This window comes from Aquila chrysaetos, chromosome 25 (assembly GCF_900496995.4).
Source record: "Aquila chrysaetos chrysaetos chromosome 25, bAquChr1.4, whole genome shotgun sequence".
NCBI lineage: Eukaryota > Metazoa > Chordata > Aves > Accipitriformes > Accipitridae > Aquila > Aquila chrysaetos.
The window spans coordinates 19751282-19772128 of record NC_044028.1 but is presented as its reverse complement, the minus strand read 5'-3'; the positions used below and the strand labels follow the sequence as shown (position 1 = coordinate 19772128).

At 49.8% G+C, this 20847-nt stretch overlaps 1 protein-coding gene across 3 annotated transcripts; it reads right to left on the bottom strand.

Moving 5' to 3' along the window:
• Nucleotides 1–6380: 6380 nt before the first annotated feature.
• ROGDI (rogdi atypical leucine zipper) lies at nucleotides 6381–19856 on the bottom strand. Of its 3 annotated transcripts, XM_030001697.2 has the most exons (11): nucleotides 19736–19853; nucleotides 17286–17357; nucleotides 15828–15910; nucleotides 14467–14521; nucleotides 13878–13958; nucleotides 11348–11443; nucleotides 9949–10047; nucleotides 9347–9460; nucleotides 8546–8595; nucleotides 7878–8004; nucleotides 6381–7316 (listed from the first exon to the last, which is right to left on the bottom strand). In XM_030001697.2, the coding sequence occupies exons 1-11, from the start codon at nucleotides 19775–19777 to the stop codon at nucleotides 7275–7277; spliced, it is 861 nt and encodes a 286-aa protein (XP_029857557.1). In that variant the 5' UTR covers nucleotides 19778–19853; the 3' UTR covers nucleotides 6381–7274. The 3 variants fall into 3 exon arrangements, with proteins under 3 accessions (XP_029857557.1, XP_040976134.1, XP_029857558.1); XM_041120200.1 differs by lacking the exon at nucleotides 11348–11443 and having other exon boundaries at nucleotides 19736–19856; XM_030001698.2 differs by lacking the exon at nucleotides 9347–9460 and having other exon boundaries at nucleotides 19736–19855.
• Nucleotides 19857–20847: the final 991 nt, after the last annotated feature.

The window sequence follows — 20847 nt, the reverse complement described above, 5'->3', positions numbered from 1 at the left end:
CCCAGGCACCACTGGTGGAGGAAGCCGAGCACTGGGCTGGAGAGGTTTTCTTCCAGAGCAGCTCCTCCGGAGCCCACGGGGACGGCCCCGGGGTGCTCGCGTAAGGGTGGTGCAATGGTCAGCAATGGGGGAACCCCACGTGCTGCCTGTGACCGGCTCTCCAGGGCCACAACCCCACAGCCCCCCGGCACAGCTGCAAGCCTTCCCGTTCCTCCCTGTGCCACGCTGTAACCCGCTGCAGGGGAGCATGGCCGCACTGCGGCAGAGCCAGGTGTCCCCATCATCCCCTGCCGGGCCCCCAGCTCGCCCTGTCACTCCTGACCATGCCTGTGGCCGAGAGGCTGGTTATGGACACCTCGACCCCAGGGAAAGGGCCGCCTTCTGGGGTGCCACCACGGGGCCAAGGCAGGCCTGGCATCGGACTCCTCTCTCCTCAGGGCTGAGCCAGGAGGGAAGCTGGGCCGGGCCTCCAGGCCCTGCAGCCTTTGGCCCCCGGGGGAGGGCTGGGGACCCACCTCCCCACGGAATGGCACCGGCACCCGCACCGCCGGGCCCTGGAGCCACCTTTGTCCCCAGCGCCACACGGCTGCCAGAGGAGGTTTCCTCCTGCCTCTCCCCTGCCTGCCCGTGCCTCCCTGGCCGGCGGTACGAGGTGGGGGCCGGGGCCGTGGCAGCCAGCTCTTCCCGGGCGCCCGGGAAGAGAACGTGGGGCAGAGCTAGCGCTAAGGCCAGACCTAGCTGACAGGGAAACGCGACTCTGGGAGGGAAGGAGGGAGCAAGGGCAGGGCCATTCCCTTCTCCCCAGTGCCTCAGGCACGGCCCAGCCCTCGCCCTGAAGCGTCAGGCCAGGCAAACGCAAGCCAAGGCACAGCTCTCCTGCCCTCTCCTCGGTGCAGGCAGGGCCCCACTGCCCTGGCAGCCACGGGGACAGGGGTCGGCACCTGCTTGCTGCCTTCTCCACCCACTCCTCCTGCAGCAGGGGCAGCCCGTGCTTCTGAAAAGCTGGAAGCCCTTCCCGTTGCCGTGCTCCTGCACAGCTCTGCAGGCTGGGTCCCACTGCTCCCTCCTGCCAGCCAGGCCTGCAGAGGAGAGCAGGGTGTCACATTGACAGAACAGCCTGCATCTACAGCAGGTGCATGAAATGAGGGCAGCTTTTTCCTGACTGAAGTCTTGCCATGCTCCTGCTCTAGCCTGGGCACACTGTTCGCCACCCTACAAGGCCAGCCCTAAGTCAAGGCTCAGTCAGGGTTAGAAGGACCACCCTGTCCCCAAGCGATGGCCCGCGTCCTCTGGTGAGGGACCAGCAGCATGCAGCTGCGTTTCTCTTCCAGTCCCCCCCTGCTAGCAGGGGCTGTCTTGCTGCCCAGCAGGTCCACAGGTCAGCCACCTGGATAAACTCTGAGCAGAAATGGAGACAACGAGCCAAAGCCCAGACCTGGAAAATGAGATCCACAACTTCCTGAGCCGGCTGGCAAGAAAAAGGTTCTTTGAGACTGAGTGGGACGTTGCTGCCTTTGCCATCTTCTTCATCTTTGTGGGTAAGTGCATAGCTCAGCATGAGGCATGCACTAGACAGCTTCTCTTGGTGCTGGGCTTGGCAGGCAGCTGCCCTAATCCCAGCAATTTATGCAGCCCCCCCAGCAGCACAGCCCTGGAGGAAGAATGGCAAGAGTGCAGCCACTCCATTTACATCCAGCAGACAAGGGCAGCAACAGCAGCAGGCTCGGAGGAAACATTCCCTGCGTAACCTCCTCTAGTTGCAAGACCACTTTCATAACCATGCCACCACCTTGCCTAACGTTGGCACAGTTCGACCAGCCTGGGCTCAGATGGTGTTTGTGGGGTTGTCATGCCCTGTGTGATGTACAGCACTTCACGCAAAGTGCTGTGATGCTAACGGGAAAAAGGGGGGCAGACAACCAAGAGGGTACTTGCTGAAAGACAGGGTGCTGTCAGGGAAACATAGAGGCTGATGCTGCTGTAATTGCTCACTTTTCTCCAGGGACTGTGCTTCTGCTGCGGCTCCTGGTGCTTATCTGCTGCTGCAACTGTGACTACCCAGAACAACGCAAGGTGATAAAACCCAGCCCGCTCACCCAAGAATGACTTGGGACACACAGGAGCTCCCAAGGCAGTATCTGTGTTGCTTGTTGAAATGGGCAGGGGGGGAAGGGGGTAGGGGAGGAAAGCAGGCAGAGCACTGGACAGACCCTGCTCTCCCCTGCAGAGACACACTCATGTCTTAGGAGAAATACAGCCCAGCCACCAAGGGGGGGACGTTCACCCAGGGAAGGTGACAGGGAAGAGAAAACAGCCTGGATATGCTTGAGCAGGCAGAGACGTGCCCAGGACCTCTGCACTGTTCTGGGGAAGGTAAGTGGTACCTGTGCTTGAGCACGGACAAAGCATAGAGACTATTTTAATTTGTGTGTTCATGCATGTGCAAACTCCTTCCTCTCCTCTTTATAATGACACATCTTTTTCCAAAACAACTAGATTCCCAGGAGGAAAGCAGGCATAGACAACCTGGCAATGCAGCCCTAAACCCCCCCCTCTACCTCATGGTTGGACAGAACGACTCTTCCTGCTTTCTTCCCTTGGCTGCACCTACAAATCAGACTCTATCTTCACCTTGACTGTCAAAAGCTGCCCAGCCACTTCCATCCTCTACAACCTCAGTGACAGCCCTTCCTATTCTCTATAGGTGGGTGCATGAATGCGAACCCCTTGCACAGTACCTGTGATGCCGTCCTAGGCCAATACACCCACTTGAGTCAGTCCACCCCACAATCCCCATAAGATACAGTATCTTAACGCAGACTTTTCAGCTACAAGCCAGTGAACATCCTCAGCTACTGCAGCCTAAGTGGAGAACAGGTGCTCCCCCATGCAGAGCCAGCAGCCATGGGAACCGCCAGGGAGTGAGGGCAAGGAGAAAGCAGGAGAAACTGTTTACCTCTAACTAGAAGCTGGAATCCTCTTCCAAGCTCACACTTGCTGATCACCAAAACATGCTGTGGAGCATCCTCACACTAAGATCCCTTCTGGGATGGCTGAATGAGAGGCCCAGCTATGCTGCTTTTCAGGGTTTTGGGCTCCAGCCCTTCCATTACAGGCTTAATTTCCGGCAGGACTGAAAGCAAAGCATAGCACTGTCCCTGGCTGTGAATATCCATTAAAAGAGGCAGCACAAGGCTCTAAAGATGCTTCAAAGCACAGCCACAGCTTCTGGGAATGTTTTTAGTCCCTGTAGAGACATTTGGAGCATGTTATTAGTGAGCCAGCTTCCTTTATGTGCTGCATCAACTTTAGAAACACTTTGCCTCACTCTTCCTAGGGGACACAAAAGCACGTGAAGATGAAACTGCTCTGTGCAAGGGAGCAGTGGCTACCTCCTCCCTATGGCCTTTGCAGAGGATGCTTGGGGCACCAAAGTGAAAGCTTGTTCTTCATCCTGAAGATTAACAATGCCTCCAATTTGAAAAGCATCACCCCCTTACCTAGCATCCTTACAGTCCCAGGTGGAGCCAGATTTTCAAGTGGTATAGTCCCTCTGCTTTAGGGTGATACTCTGTGTCCCCATAGGTGATCCCATGATGGGGCAGGGTGACCCTTTTTGCTGGGGCACATACAGAACAAGAAACGTCCGATTCTGTCCTGAGAACACTGACTCCACAAGGCGGCACCCTGAAAGGCAGCCAAGCACCTACTCATGAATGGGAGTGGTGGTACATGCCCTTCAATATTTCCACCATAGCCTGAAGGCAGGATGAGGCCAGGGATGTCAGGTGCAATTCCAAGCAAGTCCTGGCAGTGGCAATACTTGAGCAGACTGGCATCAGCACACACACATACCTGCAGTTTCAACTCCAACTCCAGGAAAAAGTGATCTATCTTTACAAACATTTAGCCTTAGCTGAGCTCAGCAAGGAGACGGTCTTGTCTGCTCAGTGCAGAGATGCTGGGAAGAGTAGCATGGGATTCTGCTCACTGTCTGTCACTACTCTGTGGACAATGGCAGAAATAGCTGCTCAGATTGGGACAGACTAGAGGCAGCCATAAAATAAACTTTCTTCATTGCTCTCTTAGTCTGTGGTTCTGCTCTGTCATTAGCCTGTTGCAGTGCTGTTGTTGAAAGCTGCCCAGCAAACGTCTTCTCCACTTAGTTCAGGCAACTCTAATTCCTTTTCAAAGGGCCTGTAGAAGCTCAGCAGCAGAGGCCCACGGATCAGTGTCTTCTGTGCTTCCAGAACCAGCAGCATCCAGGCAGCAGCAGCCACTCAATTGCTAGACCCATCAAAAGCAGGCAGCCAGCACATCTAAGCAGCAGACCTCTATCTCCTTAAGACTAAATAGATTCCCTGGGCAAAAGGGAAAAAGAAAGGTGCCACCAGGAAAGGTTTTGCTCATGATTACTATAGCTTCCCCAAAGGAAGCTAGAAAAAGAGAATAAAAACCCAGCCCAGGAAAAGGCAGACAGTCTGATTATTTCATTCTGCTCCAGTTGCACAGCAGCGTTCATCAGTGCATGTACCAATCAAGAGCCCTTGCAGTATTGCAGAGCAGCCCAAACTTCACACACACCTTGGGCTGCCAAGCACTTACCAAAGATTGTGGCCCACAGCACATTTGAGTTGCATTTGCAAAGGGTGAGGTGGGCTACCCGTAGCTATCCCAGCACCAACCTCACTGGGCTGAAAAGCAGAGCCCTTAGGGCCTTGTAAATTGTCTTCTGTGCTCAGAGGTTTAGTGGGGAAAAGAGAGAGACTGTTAAGTCTTTTAATTGGTGGACCCTTCTTTTATATTTCAAATCACAGGGTACCAGCCCAGGCCTTTGGGCCAGCCTCTCCTGTTGAAACCCACCTACCTTGCTGTTACCCTGTTCTTCTGTAACAGTAATCTAGGCAGCGTCCTGTAGCAGCTACCACTGCCACCTAGCAGTGCTCATGACACAGCCACCGTATATCAGAGCTGGAATCAGGACAAGTATTCCATTTTGCAAACTACTGCCCTTCAGAACCAAAGATGACTATTTTAATCAGAAGAAAACAACACACACTGGGTTGCATGTTATATCCCTATCAGCAGGAAGCTGAGATGGAGAGGATGTGGCAACATTGATCGGACTGCACACAGCAGTGTGAATTAAAAAAGGAGCCTCCTCCACACACAGGGCGGGTTAAAGAGCACAGACAGCTCCAGCGATGTTATTAACCACAAAAATACTCTCATCTGAGAAGCTTTTAATGGTGAGCAGTTCCACACATGCGCAACCACTTTCTAAGCAGAGAATAGTCTGGAACAGAGCAAGGGTTGGTAAATGCATACCCAGGGTCATGACCGCAGCTAGTCATAAGGCTAACTAACTGGAATCAGTAATGGGTCCGCTATTGCATCAGCCCATCCGGCCCTCTCTACCTTCCACCTTTCATTACTTACTAACAAACACATTCATCAGTCACAGCCTGGTACTCATTTGTAGGCTCAGTTATTGCCTGCAACCTGTATTATTAGCATGCATTAGACCAAGCACAGCACCAAGTGTCAAGTCCTCAGACAAGGAGGCTGCAGCAGTAACAAGGCTGGCACTAACCCACTCAGGATCCCAGGGATCTCACAAAGGGACAGAAAGGGAGGTCGCAGACAAGGTAGTCCACATATGCCCAGAGCAGAGGTCTATGCAGGGGAAAAAACAAAACAAAACAAAACAGAGCAACATACCTACCTCTAGTCTCCATCCTTGGAGCTATTCAAAAGCCATCTGGACGTGGTCCTGGGAGACCAGCTTTGGGTGGCCCTGCTTGAGCAGGGGAATTGGACCAGATGGACTCCAGAGGTCCCCTTCCAACATGAACCATTCTGTGATCTCTTCCTTTTGAGCACAGCGCTCTGGAGAGCGCTTGGAAAACACCAGGATCCTGGTGTTTTCCAACCATGCTGTCAAGATAGGCTCCAATGGCCCTGACGTTTTGTAGGGACCTTGGTGAGCCTGCAGTCTTCACTTCAGCACACGTGTAGGCTCCTGGGTAAGGTACTCCAGTGAGGAAAGGCACCAGAAACACAGGCTGGACAGGGCTAGTTGGAGCCAAGCAGGAGACAGGTGATGCTTCCACATAACTTAACAGCCAGCTCCATGAGGCAACCCAACCCAGCCTCAGTACCGACAGCCTCTTCCAAACATTACCATCAAGGGAAATTTGGAAAAGTGCTTCAGGTAGTACTTGGGTGTCAGACAGCACTGAGCTGAGGCTATACAAACCAGGCCCAGCCTTCAAGGAACTGCCCAGAGACCGCTACTGTCCTCCCAGTAAGGCAAATCGTAATCCAGCGTGCATAACTAAGAACAGCCACTCACTTGTAAGAGAGCACATAATCTTTGATACTCTTTCATTCTCAGCACTGACAGCCCATAGGAGCATGGCAGGTCTGAGGATCTTTATTTCACAGTTATCAATGGCTAGAGGGACGAGTTACATACTGTAGCATCCATAGGTAGGCAGCAAATCAAAGTAACAACATGGTACTCACTTTGGATTTAATGACAGGATGTGAGACTGCACAGTTGTGCTCAAGGTACCGAGGCAGCTCCAAAGGCTGGCAGTGAAAACAAGATACTAAACCTGGAAAAAACCAATTGGCCCAACTAGGGCTTCAGAAAAAAAAAATGTATTATCACATTGATGCCAGGGAAAAAAGAGTTCAAACAGCAGCAAGTAAGAATATCCCCAAAGGGGAATCAATAACGTGGGCATGGACAGAACAGATAGGAAAGGGAGAAGCTCAGGGCTAGTTATAAGCACAGCTGGACCAGATCACAACATATTTCACTACATGGAGCAACATGCCCTACACTTTTTGTGGTGTGTTAAATTAGTCTGTCTTCATCCCTTCCCAGCCAGCTCACAGTCCAGCAGTTAGTTACAGCACTGTGTGCAAATACAGTTAGTGAGAGTAGTCCTCAACTCCGCATGCCTTGTAATGGACTAGTGTAATTCATAACAGGCTTGGAAAGTGTAAGCCACACAAAGCACACGAGAACAAAGACAGGTGGAAGCTTTCACCGACCACACAGCATTGCTTGGTGCCCTGCTTATGCAGCAGTCCCAGACAAGCCTACTGAAATTGTGTCTCTGAATACACTGACCCTACCCTACGGAGGGCCACATGGTAGCGAACCACAGCACTCCTCAGGCTGACCTGGACTCAGCTGGCATGTTGAAAACAAAAAGAGAGACACTGGAAGTACTGTAAGGTCTTGGACACTGCACGGAGAATTAATACGGCCTGTAGTTCCAGTAACTGGAGAAAACAGATATCTGGAAAGCAAGAAGAAAAGAAGGTAAGTTCCTGTATCCCTTGGGCCACAGAAGAAAGAGCATATAATGTGTGCATGAAGATTGAGCTGTACAGCATTACACACTCCACCACTGCATTGCACAAGGGCAGATTTGCTGCTGTTGTCACTGAAGAGGCTTGGAGCACAAAGTTACTCGCTCAAGGCGGCAGCCAGGTCAGCTGCAGAGCTGGAACTGAATGCTGGTCTACTGCAACCTATTTCGCTGAGGTCTCCATACCTCCTCTCCAGTACCCTGGCATTTCCTCACATCCAGCTCGTGACTGAGAGCACAAAAGTGTCTACCTGCTCCTCTCCATCAGGTCACTAGTTCAGCAAAGACATCTGCCACACTACTACACTTATCCCAGATGGCTGCCTGCTGGCAGTGCAGCCAGCTCCCTTGCTCCAAAACATTGACTCATCACTTGTTTTCAGTTTATACGTAAGTTGTACAGAATAACACCACATCAGATTTTTAGGAGATCTGATGTCCTCTCAAAATCCAGAGTTAAAAACAAAGGCCCTTCTCTAAGGCCATTACCTTGTCCTTCAGTTGCTGGCAAAGCTGCAGTGAAACTGTGAAGAAGACAAGGGCATCATTTAACCATGGTACAACACATTCCACTTTATGGACATGGCTGACTTCATACCGCTGGTTGCCAAACTCACTGGAGTGGGGGAAAAAAATAAGAGCACAGCTTCACACACAACAGCACAGAATACAAAACTCAACTGTCCTCCATTCTCACAGAAGAGATCACTATGATTTCTACTACATTTAAAACAGTACCTGGTAAAGTTATACAATGCAAACTCTTAGTCTACCTCTGATCATCTTCAGAGTTAAGCTAAATCTAATAACTAGAAACTTTACCACTTTTCAGAGAGGCACAAAGGCAGCACATGCAGATGGCAATGCCAATAACCTAATGTTCATTTTGGCTGACAACTCTCATCTCTAGACAAACTCATGGCACTGTATGGGTGGGCTGTATCCTGAAAAGTCACATCTTTGGGCCTTTATGACCAAGTCATTAAAGAAACACTATTATGGGCACCTGTGCATTCACAGCCACAGCCACAGTTAAGTGGCTCAATCCAGCTTCTCCACTTAACAGATGCTACAATCAAAATGTGTACAGCCATTTGGATCTCATCCTCAGCATACACCTACACCTGTTACGCAGCCCTTGTAGTGACTGTACTTACAACATGGCTCCAGGGTTGTGTAAAATGGATCCTCCAGCAGGCTTGAAGTTCTAGAGGAGAAAGAAAAAGCCATTAGGATTTTGACACAGTAAACAAACTACTTAGAAGGAGGATGTTTAAGGTTTGCACTTTTAATAGCCTGACATCAAGAAATGCCTATCCTGTATCTGCCTGAATACTCCATTTATATGGAATCTGTGTAATTTGATCCCTTCCTGCTCCTTCATGAAAAAAATTCTACACAGCAGCTCAGTCCAACTTAGCTCCAAATTTTAGCACCACAAAAATAAGATGAGAAGATCCAGAAGAAAAACAAAAAATAGATTTTAGGAAAAATATCCTTGTGGAAGGACTGCATTTCATAAAGTGTAAGAGTTTAATTCTGTTTTTAAAGGATATCAAGCTGACCCAAATGCAACAGGTGAAGCAGAAACATATCCATCAAAACTCCAACCAGAAAACCCAAGATAGCTACTTCGATGTAAACTGGATTAATACAATTATGCCCTTCCAAAATTATCAAACTATATGTATGATAAAGCATTACTTGGCAAAAAATAGTTAATGGCTTTCTCGAGAGCACTGGTATTTTCTTCTGTGCTATGTGGCCATGCCCCAAACTAGAGTTAGAGCCCGTGTTCCATCTGCAGCAGACTAAACACAGACACTTAACACCAGCTACAGTCATTTCTGCATTATCTTATGCATATAACATTGCACTACATAGCAGCGTGATCTCCTCCTCACAGTGCGAGGCAGGGAGAGGTAAATAAACAAGGCTCAAGAGATAGTAGGTGTCACCTTGGTTGTGCTGGGCTGCAGCACATGGAGCTGGTAGACAGTCAGGCACAGCTTATTCAGGTTAATATAGAAATTCACAAGGATGTCTGGAGGCAGAGCAGGGGTGAACATTTTCTGGTGAGAAAATAAGCAGTTTCTTTGTCAGTGAAAGAACCATTATTTCTAATGCTGGCAAATCACTACATTTTTCTAAGCCATACTGCAGTTACCCCATAGCGAGAGGGACATTAGAAAAGAAACAAAGACTGAGCAGCTTGCAGGCAATGGTTGTTCCTCTTGCTGCACTTGATCAAATGGTGCACGCACGATGGTGACAAAAGAGGATGGAGCAGTGTTCACAAGGGCAAATCATCCCTGGACAAGATTCCTGGGCAGAGAACAGAACTTACCCTCTGAGAACCAGAGTCTTCATGCCCAAGTCATCTGCTTTCCCACAGGAAGATACAGAGCACCCCAAAATGCTCAGGGTTTGTACCTACTTCAGCTGTCTCTTTCGGCCTCGGGAGACACTTCAGAAATCCACTTCCACCAGGATGTAGCACAATATCCTAACTGTTGCATGCTGCCAGACTGTATGGAGATCTAGACTACCACATACTTACAGTGAGACCACTGGAGGCAATCTCTGGTAGAGTCAGAGTGGCTGGAGTGGTAAGCCGATTTCGGGCTCTTGAGAGCTGTAACATCACAGCATCCATAAGCTACAAGATAACATACAGTACACTGCTGAGTGGCAATCCCTGGAGAGCTCTGGATAGTGTGCTGCAGCATCCTACAGCCTTTTGCAAGTGTTACAACACTCCAACCCCCACCACCCCTCCCTTGCCCTTCCAGGGATTCAGGGACTTATTGGGAAGGGGTGGCTCCCACATAAATGCAGTTTAACTGTTACCACCATCATAGACACTCGTGAGACAGGCCAGGAGTTTTTAATACCAGGGACTGAAGAGAGAACAGCTATTCATTAGAGGAATAAGAAGAGAACATGAGATCAATTACTGATGCCCCAGAAGTATCGACAAACTCATCATCAGCTCTGCTGAAGAGCAGGCATTAAGGAAAAACAACAAGCTGTTTTCTAGTTCTCCCCATTCCCACATCACAGGTACAACAACTGGTGAATGAGACCCCCTGTTCATAACCATCTATGAGCTAGGGCACTAGAGAAAAGAACTAGCTCATTGAGTCCAATCCTGCCAGAAACCACAGTTCAGAGGCTCTATTTGGGCAGACTTCCTTTTCCAGAAAAAAACTGGGAAGCAACATATGTCTGTTATAGAGCCCATGACTGCTAATGTGAAGGCATTTTCTATTATGACTAATTTCTCCCCCCTACTTCCACCTGAAAGTAAAAAGGAAATAGTTTTATTACCTAGCTTCTTCCTATTAGCAGCCCTTGCCAATGTGGAGACTTAAAAGGTTTAGCTTTCTCATGTTTGATATTGTGATGGATTCTAATGAGTAAGTTGAAACAACAGTAGCTTCAGAGAGCGTTTCCAAGCAGAGGGCTGGGCGTTATTGTCACGCAGCAGCTGGTCTGTATCAGACTGCATCAACTACTGCTAGCAAGTGAGAAGTCACTTTCAAATCGTCAGTAAATCATGACTACTAACTGTAATCTTTTGTTTGCTGATGACTGCCTCATTTCTTCTCTTGCCAAAAGCACTGACAGGGAAGAGCATGAGCTGAGTAACCACATCAACCAAAAAAGATCAAGGGAGATGCTCCCAGAAAATCACTGCTGTGCAACAGGGCACTGACTGCTCAGATTACCATTCACCATGACGTACAACCCTGTTACTGATGCTAAACTGGTATAGATTCATATCAAATATGAGGTCACATGGATACTCCTTGACAGAGGTATATACGGGTACAACTGGAGAATCCATTTCCAGTAAGACACTCAAGGCTGTAATGTGCATTAACTGTGTTCAAAACAACAAATGGAGGGAAGAAAAATGCATTTTCCTACCTAAATAGAGAGGGCTTTCTCCTCACCTTGAGAACTTCCGAGCCTGTTTTGAACTGGTAGTTTACGTCTCTGTTCATAAGCAGGTAAATGGCTTGGTTAACATGGTTTCTAGCATCCTGGATCTGCAAAGGTACAAATGCAGCCCTATTAAAGAAACACTCTCTATAATACATACTAGGAAGTAGAGGTTTCCCTGATTATCTCATTGGCCCTAAGAAAATGGTGACTTCTCAAATGTTAAGGCCATTTCTCTCTGAGTACCAGACACTCGCTAACACAAATCTACCACTGCTGCCCAGATGCGTTATTGGGTTCTTCACTCAAGGACTGGAGATGCAGAACAGTCTGATAGCTACAACCTGGATTGTCAATAAAAATATTGCTGCTGCCGTGAAGGAAGAGTGACATCAGGCACTCTCATGCTGGGAGGGCGCTGATCATGACTGTTCAGGTAGGAATCCTCACTGTTGATGGTATACGGCAGTCAGGTCTAGCAACATGAATAATGATTTCTTCCTTAGGAACTATTAGAGCTAAAACCAATGACATAAATTACATCAATAGCAGCAGTGAGCAGCAAACATTGATTTCTAATATAGTGTCTCTGGCAATATTCCAGAGTCCTTCTAAACTATAATTGTTGGGGTTGACAGTTATCTCCATCACCAAGAAGCTGCCATTGTGCTGCTTGTGTGGAACTTGACCAGACTCAGGACACAGCTGGCTCAAGTCCCTCTCAAGCAAGACCGCTTGCAGCCAGGAGACAACTATCAAAGCAAGGTCAATAGGTGTATCCCAGTGTTTTCATGGTAGCAAGGACAAAGCAGAGGAAGAAGAAAATGGCCCTTGGAGAAACTGACTTGTGTTCAGTTCCAGGCAGCAGCAGGAAAATTGTAAAAAAGCAAAGGGGTAAATCAGAAGGTGCAATAAACGGAAAAGGTAAGCAGGGAAGCCTGTATGAGAGGTGGCTGCTGGGAGATGGATAACACAGCTTGGGATATTTGTAGTTCCAATACATCTACACTGCTCCCCAGCAGTCTCAAATCCCAGCTCAGCCTTGTAGAGGCCTCCCTGGCATAGATCTGGACACTGGTTCCTTCTCATCCAGAGCTCAGGGATCACAGAATAGCCCTGCTCTTAGAAAACACAAGGCACTGGAGGCTACAGAGAGAAGAGAGATATGATAAAGTCCATTGTCAGACTGCAGAGAGATTCTGCAGGTACTTGGGCTATGGCATCTCCAAACGTCACCACTTCCAGCCTTTACATCTCCCAGATGCTTTCAAGCAAGCTAAGTTACCCTGGCAGTGTTACCCAGTCCCACAATGCCAATCCTGTTATTATAAGGACTTGCTTCATTCCTATTCCCCCTTGATTTTGCTCTGTTTTCTAATCAAGTTCCTTGAAACTTGTGTGCCTGCACTTGTGTTCCTCAAAAACGTGCCTATAGTACAATTTCTTACCGATGACTTGACTTTGCATAGAGAAACAAAACTCCAGCTGGCACCACTCACTAAGGGAAGAAACTCACAATACTTCGAGATACTAATTTTTAATTCAGACAGGACAAAGATCTCCACATAATCACTGTAAATGCTTCTGCACAGGGTCCTTTAGGCACTCACATTCCACATCTGAACAACATTAGAACACAAATCTCTCACAAGTAAATAAAGGTGTTTTCCATAAAAGCTGGTAAAAGCCTATCAACCAGGCAGCAGTAGAAAACAGCCACAAAATAGGATGCACTGCTGAGTGTTAACACAAAAACTTCCTTGCCTTGTTGCGAGGCATAAACAAACTCAGTCAAGTTTGGGGTTAACATCTCAAGTACACAATTTTCTAGATTTCTACAAAGTTACTGGGGAGAGCTTTCACTCCGCTGCCAAAGCAGCCGTTGGAAACTGCACTCAATACCAAATGCACTGATCACCTAGAAAAAGCTGAGCCATGGCATAGTGAAGCACATGGAATACATCTTTCTCCAACCTACTCAGCTATAACAAAGTAACTGTGAGAAACTGTGTCTTCAAGATGAGGCACTAGATCAGGTCCTGAAACTAGGTATCTCAGAGCAAAATGTTGGGAAAGAGATTGAACGTTCTGGACAGCCACATCCCTTTAACTCCTTAACTGAGGGAACTTGGCTATGCTACAAGAGCACAATGTGGTGGGATTTGTTCTCAACATAAAGAAATGCTTCCATAAGAGAATGAAAGCAAGCTACTCAAAGCCTCTGAAGTTGCTCTTTGCCCTGCTAGCCTGGGTTTTACAAGCAGACACAAGGCCAGTACTGCACAGGCACCCTAGGCACTCCTTTTAAAGGATTATGACTGCTATGCAGACAGCCTTCAGCTCGCTGGTGTTTCAGGAACAAGCAGAACCCACCTCTCTCTCCTAACACCATAACTGAATTTAACTGCATCTGTTTCCTCCCTTAGCTTTTACCAGTGGAGCTAATGTGGGATGGACATAACCTTCTCTCTCAGAAAGCGAGCGGCTACAGCTACTGCTTGGAGGGCGCAGATGCTACAGAGGGGCAGGCATCTAAAGTACCTGCTGCAATTTCCACTGCTTGTCTTCCCGAAATGCGAAGTGCAGGAGCTGATTATTTCTGGGCATTTTCAGATTAACGTCCTTGAAGAAAGAAACAAACACATGAGAGCAAGCAGAACATGGAGACTGCCAGTCCCACTCCATTCTGTCTCCCAGACCATCTTGGCAAGCTGCTTTCAGCAGTCCTGGCGTGGCGAGAACTTCAGTCCTCCTAAAGGAAAGTGTTAATACAAAGGATAAATTGAAAGGCATTTAGTGAGTTGAGATCCAGGCAGGACACATGACCTCATCTCAGAAGGCCCCCAAGGAAATTTGATCTTGCACAACAAAGGCATTAAAGGCAAGGAATCCCCATGAAAATCGACTCCACCACTCACCACAGAGAGTGGGGGGGGGGCGGGTGTTAGATGCTGGATGTTGACAAATTTCAACAGTTGCTGAAACATTAAGGATTTAAGGCCTACTAAGGAAGACTGATAAAGCATAATAAGGATGACCTCTCCCTTGAGGTCATCAAAGTGTAATAAGGATGACTCCCACCCCTTGATGGTAGTACAAAGCAAGAAGCAGCAGCACGGCAAGTACTCACAGCTTGACACAGGGCATCTCCCTGCAGCGTCAACACACCTTTCACCTGGTCTGTGCTGGAATGAGAAGAAAGAGCTGGGCAACACAAGTCACAGGAGGCAAGAGACACCTACTGAAACTGCTAACCCAACACCACCCCTCCCTGGCCCATGAAGCTAACCAAGTTTCCTTCCTTCCAGGGGTCAGCTGGGGGATGCAGATGAACACATACTTTCAAGTCCTCAGCTCCTGGCCTGCAGCCAGCTGCTGTCATATTCTTCATGAGCCACCTCACCCTAACTGCCCTGACTAAAACGTTACTTTCATTTCTGATCCCATGCTTATTTCACGTATTACTTATCAACAATTTGGTTGCTGTTACAAACAGCTCTAGCAGGCACAAACGCAAGATACTAGATTAATTACTGACATTGGAATGCTAGGTGGTTTATATGGGAGTTGAAAGCTACGCCCCCCCCCCATCCTGTCCCCCCCGCTCAAGAAAAAAACCCTAAATAAACAAAAAACCCCCCCCCCCAAACCCTTTAAAAGGTCCTGCAAGATGGCTCACACCAACAGTGGGGGAAGACTGAAGCACCTAGGCCTTCAAGAACTCAGTTTAGCCATACCTTACATTTTAATACACTAGGCAGAGACTCTTTAGATCAACACTTTTTAAGACCCACCTTGCAACAACAATGAATGAAAACCAGAATCAATGCAACCTTCAAACCCAATACTGAATCATCGCACCATTCTATACAATGCTCACCATGCTGTTACTAAGGTCTACTACTTTGCAACAAGCTTGTGATCTCCGCCAGAGCGCAGCTATTCAGACCAAGGCCTATGTTGAAGATCAAAAAACGGACAGCTATTTCAGAACTGCACTTCAATAGCACCTTCTGCACAGGTCTCAGTTTGCTCTAGAAACTGAGCCAAGAGCAGAATTCAGGACTTGTAACTGCAACTCCCTGCACCCAGAATTAGAAAAATGCCCCTTGGCAAAACTGCTGACAGCAGCACACTGATGCAACACACCAGCATGTGGTTGGGAATCAATGACTATATTATCGGTATCAGTAGGGAACAGCACAAGTCTGGCTAAGGCAGCCCCTGGAACATGGCTACAGACCGTTATGTTAACCTGCCGTGAGAGTTTGTCTGTTTGTTTTCCTCACGGCGAAATCTCCTGTTAAAGAAAAGCCCTTCACCCTGGGGGTGCTGTAGGGACTTCGCCGCAGACGCTCGAGGAACAGCGACCTTGGCTACAGAGGGAAGCCCCCGGCACAAACACAGGCACTGCCGGCAGCGGGGCCGGCAGCCCCCACCGGCGCGGCCTGGCAGAGCAGCAGCGACCCACTGACCGCCACGACCACTTACCCCGATGTGCTCAGCACAAAGTTCTCCTGCTTGACAGCTCCTCCTGAGCTGCTGGTGGGCAGGGTGAACCGCTGAGAGGCCTCCTGCCCAAGAGAGGACATAGTGAGTGCTGGAGCGTCCACCTGGGCCCAGCCCATCGCAAGCCAGGAACAAAGACAAGGCAAGAGCAGAAACGCAGACTCCAGCAAGTGGCTGAATGTGGAGCGGTCACGTTTGCAAGCCTCCCACAACCCGCCTAGCAGAGGACATGGATTTTCCTTCACCCTCCTGCAGGACAGACACAGCCCAGGAGAAGGCTCAGTGTGTGCAGCTCATGGCAAAAGGCGTTGGAAATCCCGCACTCCAGCTCCGTGCCCCAGAGCCAGGCAAGGCGGCCAGTGCCCAGCTGGCCAGGGTCGCCAAGGCATCTGCAGCAGGAGCGACACTCTGTGCAGCCCAGCCCTGCATACCCTTGGGTGCCCTGGCACTGCCCCTTTCTCAGCATGCTCTTACTGCCCCGGGCTGCACAGCGCAAGTGCCACTGGTCCCTTACCCATGTGGGAAGTCTGGAGTGAAAAATCAGCCCTCCTGACTGGTTACACTGGCTGGAGACTGTCCTTTAATCACACTTCACCCTTAAAACTATAACAAATTCCTCAAAACAGATACTATTTATACAGATACTGCAGGTTATTGTCACCTGCTTCTGAGTCACGTCCTGGGTCAGCACTACGGCACTCCTACCTCCTCTGGCACCCACCCCTCACCTCCACATTTTTGCCCCTGCTCTTGCATCACCCACTAACCCCCACCGAAACCTCAGAGCGTTAAGGGGCTGGGCCTGTTGAAAACTAACCTAGCAGGAGAGCAGTCAACTCTCATGCACACAGTCCCCTTTGGCCAGTTCACCACCTGGCTGCCTGGAAAGAGCTGAACCCGGCAGCCCACACTCAGGCTGGCGAAAGGTTCTGCAGGCCTGCTTCAGCTGAACACTTCATGCCTCTGAGAAGGGCAGGTACCAGCAGAGAAGTGGGTATATCGAGGGAAGGATGCTTTTGAATGAGGAGAGTGCATGCTACTAATTACTGCGTAAGTAGCAGCTTGTCAGCTAAAGGCTATGGTGCTCGTTTCCACCATCACATGACAGAGTTACAGGCAGATACAGATTCTCTGTTCCAGAAAATATTCACATCTCGGGCAAATCCCTGGCAGACAGGTGTGGCTGCCTCCATGTGCCATTTCAAAGCAGCTCTCTCAGCAAAGAGGGTCAAGAACAGAGCAATCTAGGGGAAATCAGCTTTACTGTGAGTCCTCGAGACCAGAGCAAACACTTGGGACAGCACTGGACATGCATGATGGACCTTTCTGTGCAACCTCTACCAAGAATTTTTTCCTCCAGGGGAAATCTACCGCCATTCCTCATGTGGGAAAGCAAACAAACCCACAGCACAAAAAACAGATGAAGCAAATTAACCTTACCTTCAAAATATCCTGCAGCTGTTTCAAAACAGCATGGACCTCTTCTTGTAAAAGCCATTTAAATTCTTCTTCCTACGTTGTGGAAAGATAGCAGTGGAATCATTAGAAGTCAAACACTAGAAATAAATCTGTCAGGCACATATGAAAATTATTTAAGTTCTAAGTATACTGCTATGTCCATTCTGTTTAAATCACATGCTAGTAGGAGAAGAAAAAGATTTCTTCCTGATTTGTTGAAAGGCCTTACTCTCCACTTCTCCGCCCCAGCCAAATGAATTTCCTCATACTTGTTTTGACTTTGTTTAACAAAGCAGCATTCATACAAGTCACTGTATCAATAATCAGAGAATTAGGAAAGAACAGGCAGCACGGGATGTGAATTTTGGAGCAAAGTACAGATCCTGCTGCTTCAAATTCTGGGGCATCTTTTTAAGCTGCTGGGGTGGGCTGACCTTGGCTGGCTGGCTGGCTGCCAGACACCCACCCAGCCTCTCCCACTACCCCTCCTCAACAGGATCGGGGGAGGAAATAAGATGAAAAGCTCGTGGGTGGAGATAAACACAGGGAGATCCCTTACCATTTACCATCAGGGGCAAAACAGACTCAACTTGTGGACAAATTTGTTGCCAATTAGATGGTGAGAAACAAAGACAAAACCTAAAATCCTCCTCCTCCCCCCCCAGTGGCATTTTACCAAGCAACAGCAGCCTAAAAACAAAGCTAAACTGAGAAGTGGGTGCGGGGAAAGAAAGGCTGAGGACCCCCAGTCACTTGGGCAAATTCAGTAACAAGCAAGTTCAGATCTGATGACACACTGCCTCAGGCCTCAATCAGTTGTCTGCTACAGAGAAGCCTGTACAAAGCAGATCCTCAAACTACAGCCAAGCATTTCTGTCAAATCACAAGACCCCAAGCAGAGGATCATCAGAGAAGTGGGGACAGAAGCAAGCAAGGGACAAAGAAGAGATTGACACTTGCTACCTTGTAAGAAAGGAGAAATTTTCCATGTGGAAAGTACTGGAAGGGAATGAATTGAGCAGGTTACCCACAGAAAAATTGGAAAGGTGTGGTCAACTCAGAAATTTATGCCTGTGGTTTCTCTGCTAGACAGTTCTTGATCACTGCGAGAAACACAAAATAACTACTCACTGATGTGTCATCGCCTTATGCAAGAGTTATCTCAACAAAGAGTAGGACAAGGACAGTTTTGTTTCAACAAACGTTCACGCAAAGCAGGTACACACAGCAAACCTAGGTAGGAGTCTGTTATCTGTACCAATGTGGGTACAGGACCACTGACTTTCACCATTTAATTCTGTTTTGGGTTTCTGGGCATCATACTGACGTACTGGATTCCTTGCTCTTTTGTTCTCTGTAACACTCGCTCCCCTCCAGGTTCCCAAAGGAACAGAAATCACGTAGGTACAGCAGATGCCTTTAGTGCCTCCACCACCCCACTGTTGCCACGCAGATGTTTCTACTTCAAATCATCACTGGTGTCTTTCATCCCCCTAGCGACAGCAAAAGATCTCCCCCCACCCTGTATTAATTTCACACTAAGACAAGTGCGTTCACCATGTCTGCGCACTACGCATCTGTATTTTTGAGGAATGCTAGTCATATCACTCCAAATCGCATGACCTTTAGAAAAATCTGGTTTCCACATGTGGCTCTCCACCCAGCCTGGATGCATCTCTAAAATTCCCTCCCTGGATAGGAAGTTTTCACTACCTCCTGCAGCTCGTGTGCCCGGAGATGTCTGCAGTGTCAGCTGGTCTACGTCCTTCCCACCTTTATCAAGTCAACAAGGCTGCTTTGCCGTGCCCGCCTGCCATTTGCTAGGTCTGCTCTTCCATCAAGCAGCGTGTCGGACTGACTATGAAAAACTCAAGGTCACCTAACACATTTCACTGTTTACCGTAAGCAGGACCGCCGCCGGCACTGACCTGCCTCCGGCCTCACCGGCGACAGCGCGAGGAGCGGCGTCCATGGCAGCCAGCCCTCGTGCTGCCCAGGGGAGGAACGCCGAAGCGGAGGCCGTCGAAGCAGCCCAAGGGGGAGGCTGGGGGACACCTCGGCCTGCTGGGCGGCCGCGGGCCCGCGGGCAGCACGGCAACGGAGCCCGGGGCCCGCCCCGAAGGCTGTCCCGGCCGCACGGCCGGGCGCCGCCCCGCGGGGCCCGCCGCAGCAGCTGCCCCACGGCCCACGCAGCGGTGACCGGGCGGCCCCTCGCTGGGCGCCTCAGCCCGGGCGCGGGGAGCCGGCGGCAGGGAACGGCCTGCGCCGCCGCCCAGGTGCCAGCCTCGGGGGGGGGGGGGGTGCGGCTCCCCGCCCGGGCCCGGCCGGAACAGGGCCCGCGGGGGGGGCCCGGCCGGGCCGCCGCCGCCGCTCGCCGGACTAGCCCACGGCAACGGCGGGCCCTCCGCCCGACTCGCCCTCTCCCGACTCACCAGCACCGCCCGCTCCGCCGCGCTCGCCATCGCCGCCGCCATCCCGCCACCCGCCGCCGGCGCCGCCCCTTCGCGGCTGCCTCGGCCGCCGCAATTGGCTTACCGGCGCCTCCTTCAGCCCGCCGCCACCGCCCCGCGCCGGCACGGCCTCTGCCCGGCAACGCGGCCGAGACAGCGTCCGATTGGGCAGCACCGCCCTCCCTTCGCGATCGAGGCGTGGCGAGGGCGGCGCCGGAAGGGCGGGAGCTGGCGGCGGGCGGGAGCGGGCGGCGCGGGGAGAGCGCTCGGTGGCGGCCGGGGGCTCGAGCACTGCCCGGGCCTCGTTCAAACACCCCGCGTCGCACGGCCGCTGCTGACGGCGCTGGCTCACGTGTGCAGCGGAGGTGCTCACGGTAGTACTGCAATATCGATTTCTTTTGATCTGCCGTTTTGATTCACAGCCATAGCTGACCGCATACCCGTTCAGATAAAACCAAGCAACAGGTAAGAATCCTCAAGAATGGGAAAAGAGGTGGAAGTCTCATCAGTTTCTTCTCAAAATTTTGGAATCGAAATCAACGCATCGTGGTAGTGAAGTCTTTGCAGTGAAGGTGGTGGGTTCCTTTTCACACTGGATGTACTGCGGGTGGGAGCAAACAGCATCATTTTCTTCACCATGTCAGCAAGGTGCATTATTCATGCACAGAGCAGGTAAAGCTTCCGATAACTGCCAGTTTTTGCTGGGAGCACAACTCTGACTGGGTGGCCTTGCTCCATCACTTTCTGCATTGCTTTTAATCAGTGCTAAAACTGAGTTTTTCCTTACTTTAGCACCTGTAATTCATCTTAACTGAAGCCCACCATTAATCAGTACTAGCCCCTTATGCCTCAGTACATAAACATCTACTGCTATTTGACAGCAAACACTGCCTAGATCATCAAAAGGCAATATTCTGGAGTTTGCAAACATTTCCGTTAAGGGATCTCATCTTGGAAAACCCCACTCACTGTTGAGTTAGTGCTCAAAAAACCCCAGACGCTAGAAGGAAGGATGCTCCAGACAGAGCAGTTGGGCTACCAGGCTCCAACACTTAGACAACACAAGTAGTCATTGACACCAGAAAGTTCCTGCA